Raw genomic sequence first — 19170 nt, 5'->3', positions numbered from 1 at the left:
GATCTCACTCTGTTGCCCACCAGTCTAGAGTGCAGTGCCATGGTCACGGCTCACTGCAGCCTCTACTTTCTGGTCCTAGGTGATCCTTTTGCCTCAGCCTCCCATGTAACTGGGACTATAGGTGTGTGCTGCCATGCCTGATTAATTTTTTTATTTTTGTAGAGAGTAGGTCTTGCTATGTTTCCTAGACTGGTCTTGCAACTCCTGGGCTCAAGCAGTCCTTCTGCCTCGGCCTCCCAAATTGCTGGGATTATAAGTGTGATTAAAAACAACAGCAGTGACCAGGTACTTAGAAATGTATAGCTTTTGCCAACTACCATTACAAGATTCAAAATAAAGCCAGGACCAGGTATGGTGCCTTGTACCTCTAATCCTAGCACTTAAAGCCAGGAGTTCGAGACCAGTCTGGGCAACATAGAGAGATCCTGACTCTACAAAAACATTTTTTTAAAATTAGCTAGACATGGTAGTGTTTACCTGTAGTCATAACTACCTGGGAGACTGAGGTGGAAGGGTTGCCTGAGCCAAGAAGTTAGAGGCTGTAGTGAGTTGCGATTGCATCATTATACTCCAGCCTGGGTGGCAGCGCGAGACAATGGAAATAGCACTCCAAATGTCTATTTCAATTAAAGATTAATAAAAGGCATAGCTACAGAACTTTGAATGCGTAGTTTATTCTGGGACTAATGCCTTTCTTCAGTTGTTGCCTTATCAGATTTGGCCACTACCTGTTTATTTAAAATATACTTTAGATGACAGTGTGAAAAAAATATTTATTTAGCAAATCTGTACAGATTTTGAAGCTTTGGTAATTAGCACTGCTTTTCAGACTTGAAAATTAATACTGTTGGATATCAGGCTACTTTACTTTTACAACTTAATTTTAAAAGCCAAGATAGTCTCAAGCGAGTGTGCTCAGGAAAATAAGGCTTCTCTCTGCTGTTTGTCTCTGGGAGCCTGACTCCGAGCTGGGGTCGTCCTTCGCTCTCACTTCCTTGCTGACCGCACACTCATAAAAGGCTGTGTGGCTTGTTGCCGAAGACTTGTGGGCTCATGTCCTGGCTCTTTTACTTTTTTGTATGACTTTGGACAAACTATGATTGCCTTTTCTCAGCATTAATTTCCTCATCTGTAAAATGGGGATAACATCCTCTTTCTGGAATTGTTGTGAGGACCTAATGAAGCACCGTGAGTAATATGCTTAGGAGTTTGGCACAAAGCAAGCACTCAATAAACAGCCCCCTTTGCCCTCCCCCCACAAAAAATAGTAATCACTCACCATTCTAGTCGATTTATTTTATAAATGTGTATGTTTTGAGTCGGAGTCTCACTCTGCCACCCAGGCTGGAATGCAGTGGCACACTCAAGGCTGCTCCAGCTTTGATCTGCTCAGCTCAGGCAATCTCTCCGCCTCACCTTTCTAAGTAGCTGGAACTGTAGGCGCACATCACCATGCCTGGCTAATTTTTTATTTATTGTAGAGATGAGTTCTCACCAAGTTGTCCAGGCTGCTCTTGTACCCCTGGGCTCATGCAATTCTCTTGCCAACGTCTTCCAAAGTGCTGGGAGTATAGACATGAGCCAGCATGCCCAGCCTTTTCATTTCTTTTTTTTTTTGAGTCAGGGCCTCGCTATGTTGAACAGGCTGGTCTTGAACTCCTGGGCTCTTGTAATCCTCCTGCCTCAGCCTCCCAAAGTGCTGGGATTCCAGGTGTAAGCCCCTGCATCTGGCCAATTTATCCTATAAATGTCCATAGTCTTCATTCCTCTTCTCCAGCCCTACAGCTACAGACGTAGCTCAGGTCGCTAACTGGTATTCTGGCCGCTCATCTTACTCACCACATTCTGCGCTTTGCACCAGGGATCGGGGGCCAGAGAGTGAATACTTCAGCCTTTGTGAATACTCTAGCCATAGCATCTGTGTCCTATCCCCTCAACAGCCACGGATCATACCTAAATGAATGTGTATGGCCGCATACCAGCAAAATTTTATTTCAAAAACAGCGGACGTGATTTCCCCTGCTGTTCACCAGCATCAGCCTATACTTCATCACCGCGCTAATTCTTCCATCGCCCTGCACTAGTGACTGCCGGGTATGCACAGGATACAGTTTTAGTTCCGTGTCTAGCACATGTTCCCGCCTGCCTGCCCAGCCTCCTCTCTTAACATTCTTCCTGCTTGTAGCTCTGAACCCTGAGTTCCCCTGGCCATGCCAGCCACTTGTTCCAGGCTGTCTCTCATTGCATGTTTATTTATTTATTTATTTTTTTTGAGTTGGAGTCTCACTCAGTCGCCCAGACTAGAGTGCAGTGGCCACTCCCGGCCACCACAGCCTAGCCTGCTGGGCTCCGGCAATCCTTCCGCCTCAGCCTTCCAAGTAGCCGAACTACAGGCACGTGCTACCACGCCCGGCTGAGTTTTTGATTTATTGTAGAGATGAGGTCTCGCTGCCCAGGCAGGTCTCGAACCCGCAGGCTCAGGCAATCCACTCACCTCAGCCTCCCAAAGGTGCGGGATTACAGGCTGAGCCACCAAGCCCAGCTTCTCATTGCATGTTTTATACATGCCTGGTCCTTCTGCTCAGAAGTCTTTCTTTGTGTGTCTGGTTTTCTCTCATTCTTCAAGACTCTACTTGGGGTTTGCCTTGTGTAGGCCTTTCTTGCCTCCAGTCTGGCTGACACCACCTAGTCTGCCCCTACCTCCCGGTCCTTCAGCATCCTTTGTATATTTCTCTCCAGAGCACTTGTGACCTTGTACTGTAGTAACTTACTTAATTCATGTCACTGAGCCACAGCATTTTGATGCAGGGATCATACCTTTCATTCTGTGTACCCTGATTTCTAAGTTCTGTCCCTGGTGCATAGTCAAGACTCAAAGATTATTTGGACAAAAGAATGAATATATTTAAAAGCCTTATAAAATATCTTGAGATTCAGGAGAGAATATGTAGGAGTAAAATTTTATTTAAGTTGTGAACTAAAGTAATACAACCCAGGAGCTGTTTGGTATGATCAAAAGCCTCTGGGCATAGTGAACTTTTATAATCTTGAAAAATAATTAGAGGTATATAAATTAATATGTTGTCAGGAAATTAAAATGCTATCAAAAAATTACAAGGTTTTAATGAGAAACACATGCTTTCTTTCTTTTGCTCACTGGGCAGTCTGGTGTATCTCGGGAATTTTGCCTGCATGGTGTTTTTCTCCTTCTAGTTCCTCGTCTCCTCATCATGAAAGACATGGTCAGACGACTGCAGGAACTACGGCACACTGAGCAGGTGCAGAGGGCCTATGCGCTGAACTGCGGGGAAGGCGCCACCGTCAGCTATGAAATTCAGATTCGAGTACTGAGAGAGTTTGGTCTTGCAGATGCGGCAGCAGAGCTCTTGCAGGTAGGAAATGGCTTTAGCCTATTTAAAATAGCCTCATTTGTCAGTCAGGCCGTGTTGGAGACATCCTGAGGAGCCCTCAGCTTGCTGTGTTTTCTTCATACGCTCTCGTCCAGTAACTCTGGTATCTTTGATGACCTGCCTTCCAGTGAGAGGTAGTGTTATGGAGTGGGCTGAGCACGGGGCTAGAGTGAGAACTCACCTGATATTCTGGTTAACTTGGAATGTGTTCCTTAACCACCCTGAGCATCTGTTCTCTTACCTGTAAAATGGATTGTTACAAAGACCCAAGGTACTTTCTATAAAGCAACTAAGTATCTGGTACATAGCAGGCATACAAGTGGTGACCACTAAAAAGTTACATAGTGTATTGCAAACAGAGACAGCAGAGTATATATTAGAAAATTCTGAACCTCCACTGATTTGGTTGCTAGGTTTCAGGTTTGACCCACTGTCATATTTACAGACCTTCCGGACATCCCCCTTTTCTCTCTTCTTCTCCCTCTTGTAAGAAATTTTTTGTATGAAAGCTTAAACTCAAGCACGAGAATCAAGGACTTTAGTGGGTTTGTTTTTGTTTTTTTTGATTTTTTCTTGAGTTGGAGTCTCGCTGTCGCCCAGACTGGGGTGCAGTGGCAGCTCCCGGCCACCACAGCCTCGACCTGCTGGGCTCCGGCGATCCTTCCACCTCAGCCTTCCAAGTAGCTGGAACTACAGCGCACGCTACCATGCCTGGCTAAATTTTTTTTGATTTATTGTAGAGATGAGGTCTCGCCTGCCCAGGCGGGTCTCGAACCCACGGGCTCAGGCAATCCACTCACCTCAGCCTCCCAAAAGCGCAGGATTACAGGCTGAGCCACCGAGCCTGGCTTGTTTTTGTTTTTAAGCAGATAGAAACTAACTTCTAGTAATTATTAGGTACAAAATCAATAACATTGATTTTGCAGTTAAGATAGAATTTGTAGGTCAAATTCTAAATCAGAGTCTTAACCCTTTGCACTTAGATGACCCCACTGAGGGAACATTGCAAATCTAGTAAAACCACTTGGGTATCCTCTCTCAGGGGATATAAAGAGATTGCTGGTGATTCTGCAGGGCAAACTTAAGCAAGTGCAAATTTTTCCAAAACTGTATGTTTTCTTGAAGTTTTTCATTCAAATTGCATGAGAGGCCGGGCTCGGTGGCTCAGCCTGTAATCCCAGCACTTTGGGAGGCCGAGGTGAGTGGATGGCCTGAGCCCGCAGGTTCAAGACCCGCCTGGGCAACTTGACGAGACCTCATCTCTACAATAAATCAAAAACTAGCCGGGCGTGGTAGCATGCGCCTGTAGTTCCAGCTACTTGGAAGGCTGAGGCTGAAGGATCGCTGGAGCCCAGCGGATCGAGGCTGCGGTGGCTGGGAGCGGCCACTGCACTCCAGTCTGGGCGACAGAGTGAGACTCCAACTCAAAAAAAACAACAACAAAAAAAGCAAAAACAACAACAACAAAAACAAATTGCATGAGAAAACAAAGTGATGGAATATATACTGAGATGTGCGTTAAAAACAATCAGCTGACATTATGTAGCAAGAGGATGTGTGAAGTGCTTTCACAGTGGTGTCAGCACTTTTTTGTAACAGAAGGTAGCAATAAAGGGCATTTGTATAAGAAAGGCAGTTGTGAGTATACCCTTTGTGTCTTATGGCATAACTTGCAAAGAGAGATAAGCAAGTTGCTATAGTCTGAAAAGAAAGAGACTTTTGAAGTTGACGGCAGGCAGATCATATTGAAGTTTTGAGCGACACAGATAGAATATATCTATCTGCATTAAGTCAGAAAAGTAAAATTGGTAGCATAATATTCTTTTGATAACTTCATTTTATGATTTTATAATTTTATAATTTATAATTAGAAACTGTTTAATCTATTTCTTTAGATTGCAGAACTGGCAAAAGGACGAAAGTGAGAAGAGCTGTAGTAAAAACAGCAGTGAAGATGAGTCAGATTCAGACTTTTACATGGATAAGTTAGTAAAAATAAACCTTGATGTGGAAGAAAATGATAGTAGCCATAGTGATGTCATCCCACCAAGAAGAAAGTGGGCAATTGTAATAAAAAGTGATAGTGATGAAAGTGTTCGTAATTTTGAAGTAGAAGATAATGTATTGTCAAGTGAAGAATGGGAAGATGTTACAGAAAAGGACAATTCTTTAGCGAGAATAAATTTTGTCATGTGTCCTGTTAGTTAACAGGACCACAAGTAGCACATGATGTAAGAGAACCAGTTGATTGTTTCACTCTGTACTTTAGAAATGTATCCGTGGCTAGTGTAATAAAAGAAACTGGGCAGCGAGACCTCATCTCTACAATAAATCAAAAATCAGCCGGGCGTGGTAGCGTGCGCCTGTAGTTCAAGCTACCTGGAAGACTGAGGCAGAAGGATCGCCGGAGCCCAGCAGGTCGAGGCTGCGGTGGCCGGGAGCGGCCACTGCACTCCAGTCTGGGCGACAGAGTGAGACTCCAACTCAAAAAAAAAAAAAAAAAGAAACATTGTTATGCGAATGAAAAAATAAGGAAACAGCAGCTGTTACACAAATTGATAAGGCATAAGTGGCATGACATTGACGGAAAAAAGTGCTTAGGCTTTATCACAGTTATCTTAATGTGGGAGGAAGAAACTGAGACTGCATTGTCTGCCTGGATAGAAGGACACCAGGTGGAAGACGTCACATTACTGTGCACTACATGTATCAGTGAAGCTGCAATCGTGTTGGTGACTGTTTCACACGTTACCATGTATTAGAAAAATATAAGACATAAAATTTTGATATTTTTGTTATAGATAAGTTTCTCAATGTCCAAAATCTCATTATAAGACAAATGTCATTACCATAAAATAATTGGTTCCAACACTATACTATTTAATATAAAGCAATTTGTTCTTCAGTGTTTTGTAAAAAAGTGCAGTTCAGTTGCCAGTAGGTGACCCGCAAGATGTCTCTGAGTGCAAAGGGTTAAATAAAATTTAATTTCATCTGGTCAAGTGATTCAAACATGTTCTTGCCACTGACTCCAAACTCCTTTAGCCTTCACTGTTGAAAAGAGTAGACAGGACCATTGCTAGGCCATTGCTGCAGCCATTGTCTTACTAGATTCTGGTGTGGCCCTGTGTTCTTTAGCTATGGCTGTCGTCATGTTTCCTGGTGTTGGCCGCCTCCCTTACCTTGGGAAAGTGAATCTTCTCTTTCTCTCTCTCTCTCTCTCTAATTTACTTTTTAAATAAACTGTATCTTCTTCTTTTTTTTGTTGTTGTTGAGTTGGAGTCTCACTCTGTCACCCAGACTGGAGTGCAGTGGCTGCTCCCGGCCACCGCAGCCTCGACCTGCTGGGCTCCGCGATCCTTCCGCCTCATCCTTCCAAATAGCTGAAATTACAGGCACACGCTACCATGTCCGGCTGATTTTTTTTTTTTAATTTATTGTAGAGTTGAGGTCTCACCAAGTTGCCCAGGCGGGTCTCGAGCCCGCGGGCTCAGCCAATCCACTCACCTCAGCCTCCCAAAGCGCGGGATTGCAAGCTGAGCCCCCGAGCCCGGCAACTGCATCTTCTAATCTAAAAAAGCCTGGTGTTCTTCAGCAAGGCAGCAGGTCATTTTTGGGTTCTTGATCTTCATTTTCCCTCCTGAAAACATATAATCTGATTTTCTACTCATTTCTATTCCCTTTGCCATTCTAAACCGTGTCTTAATTTGATATCTTAAATTGTATAAAAGTAAGTCTTTTCGAATGTTTACCAAAATATCAATCAAACTTAGTCATGTTTAATGAGTAAGGAAGAGTATTTTGCGGTTTTTATTTTAGACAGAGCATGAACAGATGCTTTGTCAGAAAGTTTCTAGAAGATCCTCCATTGTGCGCCTCTGCTTTCTTTGGTGTTTAATGTCAGTCTTCTCTTCCAAGCAAAGAAATTTTGAATTAGGATTTATGACCTATTTTTGCATCATCACATAATCTTGCAAGAGACAACTGACCTGCTTGCTGGACTATTCAGTTGAGCAGCTCTCCTTAATAGCTATTTCTTAGGTTAGGCTATGTAGGCTGCACTCTGTCCCTTTGTGTTATTATTATTAAAAAGGTAATTTCTCCTTGGGCTTCTGGCCTAGAAAACTACATTGTGCCTTTCACTCTTGCTGAATGTAGTTTTCATAGTTGCCTATAAATTCCCATCTATGAAATCTGTGAATAACGTCATGTTGCTTTTTTTTTAATCTTCCTTAGAATCCTCACAAGTTCTTTCCTGATGAACGCTTTGGGGATGAAAGTCCACTTTTGACAATGAGACAGCCTGGAAGATGTCGCATTAATAGTACCCCTCCTGCAGAAACCATGTTTACAGATCTGGACTCTTTTGTGGCCTTCCATCCACCCTTGCCCCCTCCACCGCCTCCGTACCAACCCCCCGCTACCCCGGTCCACAACCAGTTCAAAGCCGGCTGGAAACAGAGACCCAGTCAGCATCCCTCACGCTCGTTTTCTTACCCCTGTAATCATTCGCTGTTCCACTCTAGAGCAGCTCCTAAAGCTGGTCCTCCCCCAGTCTACTTGCCGGGTGTTAAGGCTGCACCCCCCGACTGCACCAACATGGCAGGACTGGGGAGACCGACGGTGGCTGCTGCAGCCGCCACTGCCGCCGCTGCTGCCACCACCACCATGTCAGCAGCAGTGGCATCCGAGAAGCAGGTGGTAAGTCGACACTTACGAGCTTGCCTGAAGTTAAAAGCTTATGGAATATTGGAAGCAGATTTTTGGCCCTGAGAGCCTCTGGGACTCAGCAGTGCCCAGAAGTGTTGCTGACAAGCTGCAGATGTAAACTTGAGGGTATGGAAAAGAGAAAGAAAAAGCTAGTGTAGATTAATGAGAAGGGATGGAGGAGAGAGCCCAGAAGCGTGTATGCTAGCAGTCTGCAAGTATCTTATCTTTATGTTCCTTTGCCAGTATTAGGAAGGAGTGAGCAGTGCAAAGGGGTATACCAGTTTTATAGTGTTCTGTTCAAGCACATATCTAGAATCTGTCTCTAGCTCCTACACTACACTCCTGTTCTGTAGAACCTACTATTCTACCAGCGTATTTGGTGGGATAAGAGGGACAGTTACTTAAAGCTAAGTGTACCATCAAGACTAAAATGGAAAAGACTCCCCAGTCAGAAAATGAGCCCTCTGGCTTGCTTCTGCCTCTGGCAAGCACATCCATCAGAGCACCCATTTGGCTAGGAACCACAGTAGCTAGGCCTAGTAGGTATTGAATTGAGAGATTATTTGCTTGATTTTACACCACGTTAGAGGGTGAATTTCTGTTTTATGTAATACATTTGGAAAAAATACTAGTGATTTTTAAAGTTCTTCTACTCAGTTTCATGCAATCAGTAGCATTCAGTAGAGTAGAGTAGTAGAGTAAAGCAAAAGAGTCATCTGTTAGTTCAGAGAAGCTTCGTTAAAATATAACTTGTTGGAAGTTGTAGACTAGTATGTCTGAAGTGTGACAATTAAGTTCGCAAACTCATCCTAGAAAAAATGCTATATACCTCATTGCTGAATGTCAGTCACTACAGTCTTTTTTGAAGTACTCTCCTTGGGAAGCTATGCACTAACACCAGCAGCACCTAGTCCACCCATCAAAGCAATTTTGAAACTCTTTTTCTGGAATGGCCAACAGAGTTGTTATTGCAAGAATGTTGGAGTTTGAATTAGAGCAGCCCACAAACATTAAGTTTCTTGTTAAAGTTGGCAAGAGTGGAAGTGATGTCAGGCACATGCTAGTCCAAGTTTCTGGGGATAATGCCATGAAGAAAACAACAAATGGATTAAACATTTTTCTGAGAGGAGAGAAAGCATCACTGATGAAGAGAGGTCAGGATGGCCAGCAACTAGCAGAACTGATGAAAACATTGCAAAAATTCATCAAATTGTGTGTCAAAATGGTTGGCTGTAAGAAGCACAGTAGACCAAATAAACATCGATAGAGAAACAGGAAAATCATAACTGAAAATCTTGGTGTGGGAAAGGTGTGTGCAAAAATGGTTCTGAAGGAGCTTTTGTATCATGACAGTGCACCAACTCACAGTACGCTGTCTGTGAGGGAGTTTGTAGCCAGTAAGAAAATAGCTGTATTGGAACACCCTCCCTACTCACCTGATTGGGTCCCCAGTGACTTTTTTCTTTACCTGAAGAGAAAGGAAATATTGAAAGGAAGACATTTTGATGACATTCAGGACATCAAGAATAACACAAGAGCAGCTCTGATGGCCATTCCAGAAAGAGTTCCAAAACTGCTTCAACGGGCAGACTAGGCACTGGCATCAGTGCACAGCTTCCCAGAGGAGGTGCTTCACAGGTGACCATAATGATATTCGGCATGGAGGTATGAGTTTGTGAACTTAATTACCAGACCTCATGCACACTCTGGGTCAAATTATGATCCTTCCTTGCCTTCTTGTACCCTCCTATCTCCTCTTCCTGCTTCTTCCCCACCAAAATCACAAAAGTTGAACAAAGATTGATCGTGTGTGATAACCAGATTTCCATCCTATTGGCCTGGTCTTCAGTTCTACAGTTTAAAAAGTTCTACTACATACTTTAAATAAAATTCCTGTTAAAGGTACTTTATTTGTATGTTCCTTACATACAAAAAAATAATAATAATAATGAAAAATTGAAAACAACTTAAATGTCCAATAGTAAGATAATGGTTAAATAAGTCATGATCCATCAATGCAGAAATGGTGATCTCAGGCCGGCACGGTGGCTCATGCCTGTAATCCCAGTGCTTTGGAAAGCAAAGGCAGGAGAACTGCTTGAGGTCAAGATTTTGAGACCAGCCTGAGCAACATACTGAGACCCCATCTTTACAAAAACGTAAGAAATTGGCCAGCTGTGATGACGTGTACCTGTAGTCCTGATTACTCAGGAGGATTACTTGAGTCCAGGAGTTTGAGGCTACTGTGAGCAGTGATCACACCACTGTACGCCAGCTGGGGCACCACAACACAACCCTGTCTCTATAAAAAAGTAAAAATATAACCATGTATGTACTCGATTTTGCAAAAATGAATGCATATGCAAAGGAAAAAAGGTGAGAGAAAGACCTGAAAGTGTTAACAGGAATAGTTATCTCTATATTAAAAGATAGGGGTAGTTTTCTTTTTTTCTTTATAGTTTTTGTATTTTTATAATTCCAAAAATAAGCATGTGTTACTTTTAGGATTGGAAAACAGAATCAGCAAACTTTCTTACACAGAGGAACTCATGAGCCTTTTATCCTAACCCTCCCATCCTTTCTGCCTCTGTCTACAGCGAACGCAGCCTGTGCTGAACGACCTGATGCCAGATATTGCTGTGGGTGTGTCCACACTGTCACTCAAGGACAGGAGGCTTCCGGAGCTTGCTGTAGACACAGAATTAAGCCAGTCAGCTTCTGAAGTGGCACCAGGGCCTCCCCAGCATCTGTCATGTATTCCACAGAGGCATACACACACTTCTCGAAAAAAACACACACTAGAGCAAAAAACAGAGGCCAGAGAAAATCAGCAGGAATACCCGGATTTCTATGATTTCTCAGATGCTGCTTGCAGACCTCCTCCTGCCCCCAGTAGACGTGCCCCTTCTCCTTTGCAAGGTGGATATTTTGGTCCTGATTTGTACAGCCACAGTAAGGCATCACCAAGTGGCTTAAAGTCAGCCTATTTACCCAGCCAGACCTCTCCTAAAAAACAGGAAGAAGCTAGGAGAGAATATTCACTTTCCCCTGATGGGCATCTACACAGACAAAAGAGTGAGCCAATACACCTGGATGTCGTTGAACCACCTACCCAGCGGCCAGACTTTTCTTTGGCAGCCCCGGAAAGTGCTAGTACTGGTCCAGCCCATGTCAGGGGCCGAACTGCAGCAGAAACTGACTTGACTTTCGGGCTGACTCCTAACAGACCTTCCCATTCTGCATGTAGCTCGGAAGCTTCTGAAGAGAGATCCGGTAGAAGACTGGTGGACGGCGCGTCCCTGGGTCCTGGAGCTCAGAGAAGCACAGATTTGGAAAGGGGAGACTCCATAAGCAGAGGAAGGAGGTCGCCCAGCAAGCCAGACTTCCTCCACAAAAAGTCTGCCCTCTGAGGGCCGCCTCCCAGTCGTCCGTGCCTGGATGTGAAACATCCCATTTTATGATGTAACCCGACAACTTACAGACCAGTTTATCGATGCCAGCTGATAACTCAGTTCACATTGCTTTGTTCTAGTTTTTATAGATATATATGTGTGTGTTTATTAGACATGGCATGCTAAGAGGGTTTTTTTGTTTTTTTTTAAAATGCTGTATCTGTCTATTTTGTTTTTGAACAGTTGTGTGGGGAAGCCTTTTTAAGAGCAAGCAAGCTGGCACTTTTTTTTCTCTTTGCAGATGATGGGATTATTTTGCACTTGTACATTTATTTTATCTGTATTGATTATTTTATTGGTATGTTAAACTTTATTGCCACATTTAAAAGACTATTTTCATACTTTTCATCTACCGATCTATGTGCATTGGATTGCACACTAAGATGTATTTTCTTATGAAATAGTTGTGTTTATTTTTTAATTATAGAAATTCCAAAGAACAGCACATCAAAATGCTCCTCTCTTGTCAGTAATTATTTTAGTTCAGAAATCTTCTCACTCAATCTCCATACATTTAATGTCATTCTTTTTTAGTAAATCCTGAGAGCTGGTCTTCATTCCTCCATCGAGAGTCCAGTCAGGGTCCTGAGATTTGCCGGTTCTGTAGAGAACAGGAAGGAGAAAAGGCTTTTATGCCCAGGCGGACGCTGTTGCGCTACTCAGGGTGTGGTAGGGATTTGCATGTCAGTAGACGAGGCTCTCAAGAGATCGGATCCTTCCGAGTTGTGAAGCGGTAGAAATAGTGTGTAGCTTACCGGTCGCACTGGCAGGATTTCTGGTTCTGAACATCAACTCTCAAGCTGCAATGGGTGAACTGGCTGCTTGTTGCCTTTGGTTGTCTTGCTGTGTATGGGGAAAAAAAAAACAAAAGGGCTTCAAATCTCATGGATGTTATTTGGTATTTGTAAGCATATTTTTTAAAAAGTGTTTTTCCAAGTATGTTTGAATTTTGGTGTCCTATAAAAAGTTGTTGCGCCATGCTTTGTCACCAAAAGAAAAAAATTGTTTTCAGTTAAACACTACATGGCCTACTTGAACTCCACGACGCTGGTTGGCATTTACTGGACCACTGAGCACATGGGGTCTTTTAAGAGCCTGTCCCTTGGAGGGGCAATGTGTGAGCTAAGGACTGTTTTTTTCTTACTCTCCAATATCAGTGTATTAGCATTTGAGTTGTTAAGTCACTTCATTATTTGAGCATTCACTTTGTATTTTCACAAACACATCCACAGCCGTAGCACTTAGAAGAAAACAGACTTTCTGAACATTCCCTCATATGAAAATATCTGGGAACCTGTGTGTGTGTGTGTGTGTGTGTGTGTGTGTGTGTAAACTATGAGTCACTCACACTCTAAAACTATGCAGGGCTAGGGAGCCTTTACAAGCTACCAGATAAATGAATTACATGCACTTTGAAGTCAGTAGGTTTCTATGGATGTCAACAACTATGATTTCTCCCACAACTGGTTTCTCTTCTGGTCTTTTCCTACTTCACCCTGTGGATATACACTCAGGAATAGTCTGACATTTTAAAAAAGTCTAGCATTAGATAGTCTCAGAGAGGAAGGGTGTGTCTGTAGACACCGGTTCACTGCCACCACGTGTGCTGCCCCCTGACCAGTTAACTGCTGCTGGTGTGCTTGCTGGTGCTGGCAGTGGTGCAGACTGAGCTCCTGCCCAGCCAGAGCCAACACTGGCCAGCAGGTTGGCTGCATGTCACCTTTGAGACTCCTTCAAAGAGAAAGACACAGGACTTTGTTCTCATTTGTAAGAGGTCTGACTTTCATAATAGATGATGGTGTCTTGTAGAAGCCCAGTCTTAGTCTCTCTCTTCAGAAACAAAAGATGCTAATTCCATCGTATTCCTTAATATGTAATTTTATTATAGATATGTGTAATGTACTCATATTTTGATGTAGTTTTACATTTTTATTTGGAATCAGACTGTACTGTGCTGGTACTGCAAATAAGAATGAGTAGACCTAATCTGGAAAAAAACTTTCTCATTTCTAGCATATTTTTTTACCTCCAATGTTAAAACAGGGCTGTTGATACCACACAATCATTTTTCTAAATATTCATGAACTATTCTTTCATATCCCTGAAATATAACTATAAAAATAGGCCGGGCTCGGTGGCTCAGCCTGTAATCCCAGCACTGTGGGAGGCCAAGGCGAGTGGATTTCCTGAGCCCATGGGTTCGAGACCAGCTTGGGCAACTTGGCGAAACCTCATCTCTACAATAAATCAAAAATTAGCCGGGTGTGGTAGCACATGCCTGTAGTTCCGGCCTCTTGGAAGGCTGAGGTGGAAGGATCGATTGAACCCAGTAGGTTGACGCCGGGGTGGCCATGAGTGTGCCACTGCACTCCAGCCTGGGTGACAGAGTGAGACTCCAACTCAAAAGAAAATGTGTAATTTATAAAGTTTACTTTTAGTAATTTAGTAGCTTACCTGGCCAAACTCTCTGTACAGAGGGCCAACTTGCTCTGGTCTGTGGGATCATGGACTGATGTGACTTGCAGAAGGTAAGCAGGCGTGGGTTTTGTATGCATTAGGCAGCTGTTAGTGAACTCTTAACGTTTCCTGTGAAGTATGGTTAATAGGGTGGGTCGAATAGCTGTGTGCCTCTGGCTTTTCAGCTAATCTATTAAATCTTTTTTAATGCTGTATTTAGGTAAATGTGAAGTCTGAGTAAGGGGGTTCTCAGAAACAAATATATGTGTGATGTAAAGTTATAGGCCACAGGAACGGGCATTTTCCTTGGTATGTCAATGAGAACCAAATCACAGAAATACCAGATCTCCCTTTGAGGCTGTGGACAATCAGGCCGTTTGGACAATCACCACTTCCAGTGCCCACTGTGTGCGACGGTTGGAGGACTCCATTAGGTGCAAAGAGGAGAGTCGCACTTCTTGAAGACACTGTTGACCTTTTTCTTACAGTTTTAGTTTTGTGGCTTCGATAAATGAGTCAGAAGCCACGTGTGGCTCCTGAGGAACAAAAGAGCCACATGAAAGATAACAAGTATTACTGTTTTATTATTATTTTGTAGAGATAGGGACTCGTTGCCCAGGCTGGTCTCAAACGAGGCTCAAGTGGTCCTTCCCTCTTGACCTCCCCAAGTGCTGGGATTACAGACGTGAGTCATCACACCAGCAAAAGGCAAAAATTATTTGAAACGTAATTGTTGAAATCCTCCATGCCCATTCTCACATGCCCCATTTAACTGTATTTCTAGTCCCGTGTCCCTAGACCTAAGCTAACCTGATATTTCAATAACCTTCCTGGCTTTTAAGAATTTTTAGTGAGTTATTAATATCTTAAGTCTTTTTGTGGAATTCTTTTTTTTGAAAGCAGGATTTATTGAGAGGACAGAAAAGCTCCCACAATGGGAGGAGACCTGAGGGGGTTGCCTTTTTTGTGGAATTCTTTATGAAACTTTACCTAATTCTTGTTTTGGCTTCTTTAGAAGCCCTGTTTTTTATTACACTTGTCATTCCTTCTTGGTTTTTTTCTTTTGATGTTGAAGTTCTAGCAGTGAGCATAACACTTGTACATTGGAATTATGGTGCAAAACAAAGAGGAAGCGGCAAATGTGGCAGTTGCAGTGCGGCTTGAAGCCGACCTCTGAGCGTCACTCTCTCGAGTCGAAGGGTTAACTTTTCTTAGCAACTATCCAGCAAAATTTATCTATTTTCATAATGTCGAATCTGCTTTTTAGGGAAAAATGTTTCATGAAACACTTGTAAGATACTTATTTTGCAGTTAATTGTAAGGCATTCATGCTTTTATTCTGGGACTGAATTAAAAGGGAAATGCTTCTTTGACTTTTTAAAATTGTCTGGCTGACTTTCAGCTTTCTGTAGCAGCAGTGATGGGTGCTATTCCTGGTTCTGCAGTCGTTTACTTTGTCTACTAAGTGATTTACTTTCAAATCTCAGTATGGATAATCTTGCTAAAAGAGTTACCATGCACACCACTACAAGATATTTTGCTGCTTTCATTAACACTGTTGTATGAACATTGTTTTATGAAATGTCTTTTTGTCCGATAGATTGCCATAGCTGTTATGTAGTTATTGTATTGGCAAATCTTTTGATTTTTTTCCTCAGACTGTATCAGCCTTTCATATTCTGAATATTATAATGCTATGGCCGTTTCTGTAGAAAGGTTACTTGCAAGTCTTTGTCTTGAAAACAATCTCTTGTGTTTGTGTGTTTATGTGAGTTCTGTCTGCAAGGCCCGATAAGCTCCGGAAGCTTCATCGTATGTACCTGCACGTGACTATGTCTCTGGGTTACGTGGGCAGTGGTACAGAGCCCTGCTCATAGCTGTGTGGCCGAAAGAGAAACGTTCCTGAACTCCACTTGCTGTGTGTGTAGCACATCTGTACTTCAGAGAGGTGGAGCCTTCCACAACACTGCATTTCTTGTGGTTGTGCTGTTACTGGTATAGCGTCAAGTGCCTTCGATGCTAAAGGCTCAGAAATTTTTCTTAAACTGATTTCATGTCCTATGCAAGTGTTTTCTACAACCTGCATAACCAGTACTTTGTAAAACTTGTTTACGCTTCAATTGTACATAGTGATTTTTAAAGAAATATATAGTATTTTTATTTAGTACCTCCAAACTTGAATTCGTCTGTGTGAAGCATTGTAAAATGATACATTTCTCTTTTGAGTACCATTACAGTTGTACAGAGGTTTTCACTGGTTCTATTTTTCTACTGTTATTGATGAGCATGTAACACCGACTTTATCCTACATATAGGTGGCATTTCAAATAAACGGCTTGTATAGAATCTGCTGAGTCGGATACAATCTGTTTTAGCAGTGCAGCATACAGTCTGCAATTACGGAAGTGATTGTCCCCTGGAGGGTAGAATTGAGAGATTCTCTAGATTGCTTTCCTCCCTTTTTCTAGAATTTCAGTCATTCAGAGCCATTTAATTATTATAATTTCCTTGGGAATCACAGTTTATTCTGAATCATCAATTTCATTATTCCTGTCATTTCGTGGATGCGTTTCTGAGAGACTTCATTTTACAAGTTTAAGCAAAAACTTCCTTGGTTAGGAGACCCTAGAGGAAGCTCAGCATTGCACCCATGTGAACTTGTCACCCGGATGTGTTCTGCCTTTCAAAGGCCTCCAAGGGTCAGAGACCTGGCTTAGATCCTGAGCATTCTTTCCCTTGCCAACTCACTTAGTAACGCTTTTCTATTTCAAAAGCAAGTCGAATCATGATCTAGAGTCTAGGACTCTGAAAACACAGGCCAAACGGGACGTTTCCTAATTTCCTTTTTAAAAACGGCTCTAAAAGAGCTCGTTAAATTTTTGCTTTCACCATTGCACTGCTGAGTTCCAGCCTAGCATCTCATCCTTCATGCCTTGCTAGGTAAAATTCCTCTAGAGCTTGTAACCACCTTGGGGTTGACATATCCACCTACAATTTAAGGTTCCTGTGGGTGAGCTGCTTAAATCCAAAAGAGGAAGTGAACAGATCAACTTTCATGTCTGTACTGTGGATCATCCCTGGTTATTTCCCTAGCCACATGAGACTTTATGTCTCCTTAACACGTTGGAAAATATTTCTTGAGTCAATACTTCCCAGAGTCCGGAAATGTGGAGCAGCCGACCAAGTGGGACCTGTTCTCAAAAACGTTGAACTCTAGCTGGAAATCACTTTGTTCTCAAAACAATCAACAGTGCAGGGCAGTTATCATGGCCAAGGGGAAGGCTTGCTTGCAGTGTCCCAGGGGTGAGTGAACAAATGAAAGGAGAAATGCCCGATTCAGCACTAAGCCCTCAGTGTACTCGCCATTTGGAGCACTAGGACCTCTTTCCTTTAGTCCTCTGTGCATGAAGTGCGATGATCCATGGCACTTCACAAAAGAGAAAAGCCAGAGAAGCTAGAAAGTTGGCAGAGCTGGGCTCAAACCCAGGTGGGCTGGCTCCAGAACCAGGTCCTCAGTCACCACATTGACCTGCACCCCAGGAAGAATGGTGACCCGAGCAGGGGAAACCCAGTGTGCAGGGGTGGAAGCAAGTTCAAGCATGGCATTCATTTATTCGTCCAGTGTTTCCGGACGCCGCTAGGGGGATTGATGGTCCTGGCATGGGAAGTCTTCTTGTGGGAGTGACCTTAAAGAAGCAGGTGACCTCATCTCTACAACAAATCAAAAAAAAAAAAATCAGCCGGGCGTGGTAGGGCATGCCTGTAATTCCAGCTACTCGGAAGGCGGAGGCAGAAGGATCGCCGGAGCCCAGCAGGTCGAGGCTGCGGTGGCCGCTCCCAGTCTGGGCGACAGAGTGAGACTCCAGCTCAAAAAAAAAAAAGCAGGTGAAGGAAGAGTCAGGACGACAAGGGAAGGAGTTTCCAGTGAGAGGCAGAGCCTGGATGGAGCTCAGGATGTGAGAGGAGGCGGGGTAGCCTTGGGCTTTAAGCTGGGGCAAAGTTAGCCAGATTTGCATGTTCCAAGTCACTTTGGCCCATGCCTGAGAAGCGAAGAGAAGTGGGAGTGGATTCAAGGAACCAGACGAGGAGCAGCCGTCCAGGAAAGAGCTGTGAATGGCCAAGAAAGAGGACGCATTTAGAATTGGGTGATAGGGTGCAGTGTCTCAATGGTTTGGTGCCTGTTTGGACGTAGGAAAGGGGGGAAAGTCACAACTAAGGGAAGGACGAGATAGATGAACGCTGACCATGGTAGCTGGAAATGATTGCCAGATTGCCAACTAGGAGACGGCAACTTGTAAGCGGGGAGTCAGGAAAGCGTCCCAGCTAGAGACTGGAGGTTGTCCACGTGCAGGGTGGTGCTCAGAACCTTGGGAGTAGGTGGAGTTCTTAGGGGAAAGGTTTGCAGGAAGACTAAAAGAGGCTTTGGACGGTGAACTTGGGAGAACTCCAGCCTCTCTGGGTCAGCTAGAGGGAGTTGCTGGCCAAGGGCATCTAACCAGGCGAAAAACCTGCAGAGTGGATCTCAGACGGTCAGCACTGTTTGAAACAGGCAGGAATATGAACTTTAAACACAGTGAGAGAAGAAAAATACAAAGTTGTGCACACGTACGCTTCCATTTGTGGAGAAGACAAGACAAAGGAAATATATAGTAAAAGTTCTGCAAGAATTGACAAGAACATTTGCAGGACTGCCTCTGGAAAGGGACATTGGCAAGGCATCCAGCTGCCAATCAATTGTGCCCTTGTTGTACTGGTTGAATTTTTAAATGATGTGCATATATTACTTCTTCCAAGTTAATTAAGGGTAAGAGTTTAAGGCTCAATTCCACGCCTTCCCAAAAGCTAACTCTGTGGCTGCTTCTCTGAGGTTTTGGAAGATCGAACCCCAAAGATGCTTTGGGTTGGCCACATGGAGAAAGTGTAGGCTTAGGAGAGTGGTTTGGTGGCACGCTGGGGACAGAAGCCAGGTGGGGCAGGTGCAAGTCTGAATGGGAGGTGAGAAGGTGGAGACTGTCTGTGGAGACAGCCTTTTCTTTTTACTTATTTATTTATTTTTGAGTTGGAGTCTCACTCTGTCACCTAGACTGGAGTGCAGTGGCGCTCCCGGCCACCGCAGCCTCGACCTGCTGGGCTCCGGCGAT

The 19170-nt window shown here is 43.5% G+C and overlaps 1 protein-coding gene across 1 annotated transcript in view; it reads left to right on the top strand.

Moving 5' to 3' along the window:
- Positions 1-12242, top strand: part of BTBD7 (BTB domain containing 7) — a 60120-nt gene extending 47878 nt beyond the window's left edge. The window contains exons 8-10 of the mRNA XM_008049256.2: positions 3214-3392; positions 7647-8111; positions 10718-12242. Of these exons, the coding sequence (XP_008047447.1) occupies positions 3214-3392; positions 7647-8111; positions 10718-11530 (1457 nt within the window). The 3' untranslated portion in view covers positions 11531-12242. The remainder of the gene's footprint in view (positions 1-3213; positions 3393-7646; positions 8112-10717) is intronic.
- The last annotated feature ends 6928 nt before the right edge of the window (positions 12243-19170 follow it).

Source organism: Carlito syrichta, unplaced genomic scaffold (genome assembly GCF_000164805.1).
Source record: "Carlito syrichta isolate Samal-C Ts95f unplaced genomic scaffold, Tarsius_syrichta-2.0.1 Scaffold130940, whole genome shotgun sequence".
NCBI classification, from domain to species: Eukaryota; Metazoa; Chordata; class Mammalia; order Primates; family Tarsiidae; genus Carlito; species Carlito syrichta.
This window is presented reverse-complemented; position numbering and strand designations above follow the sequence as displayed.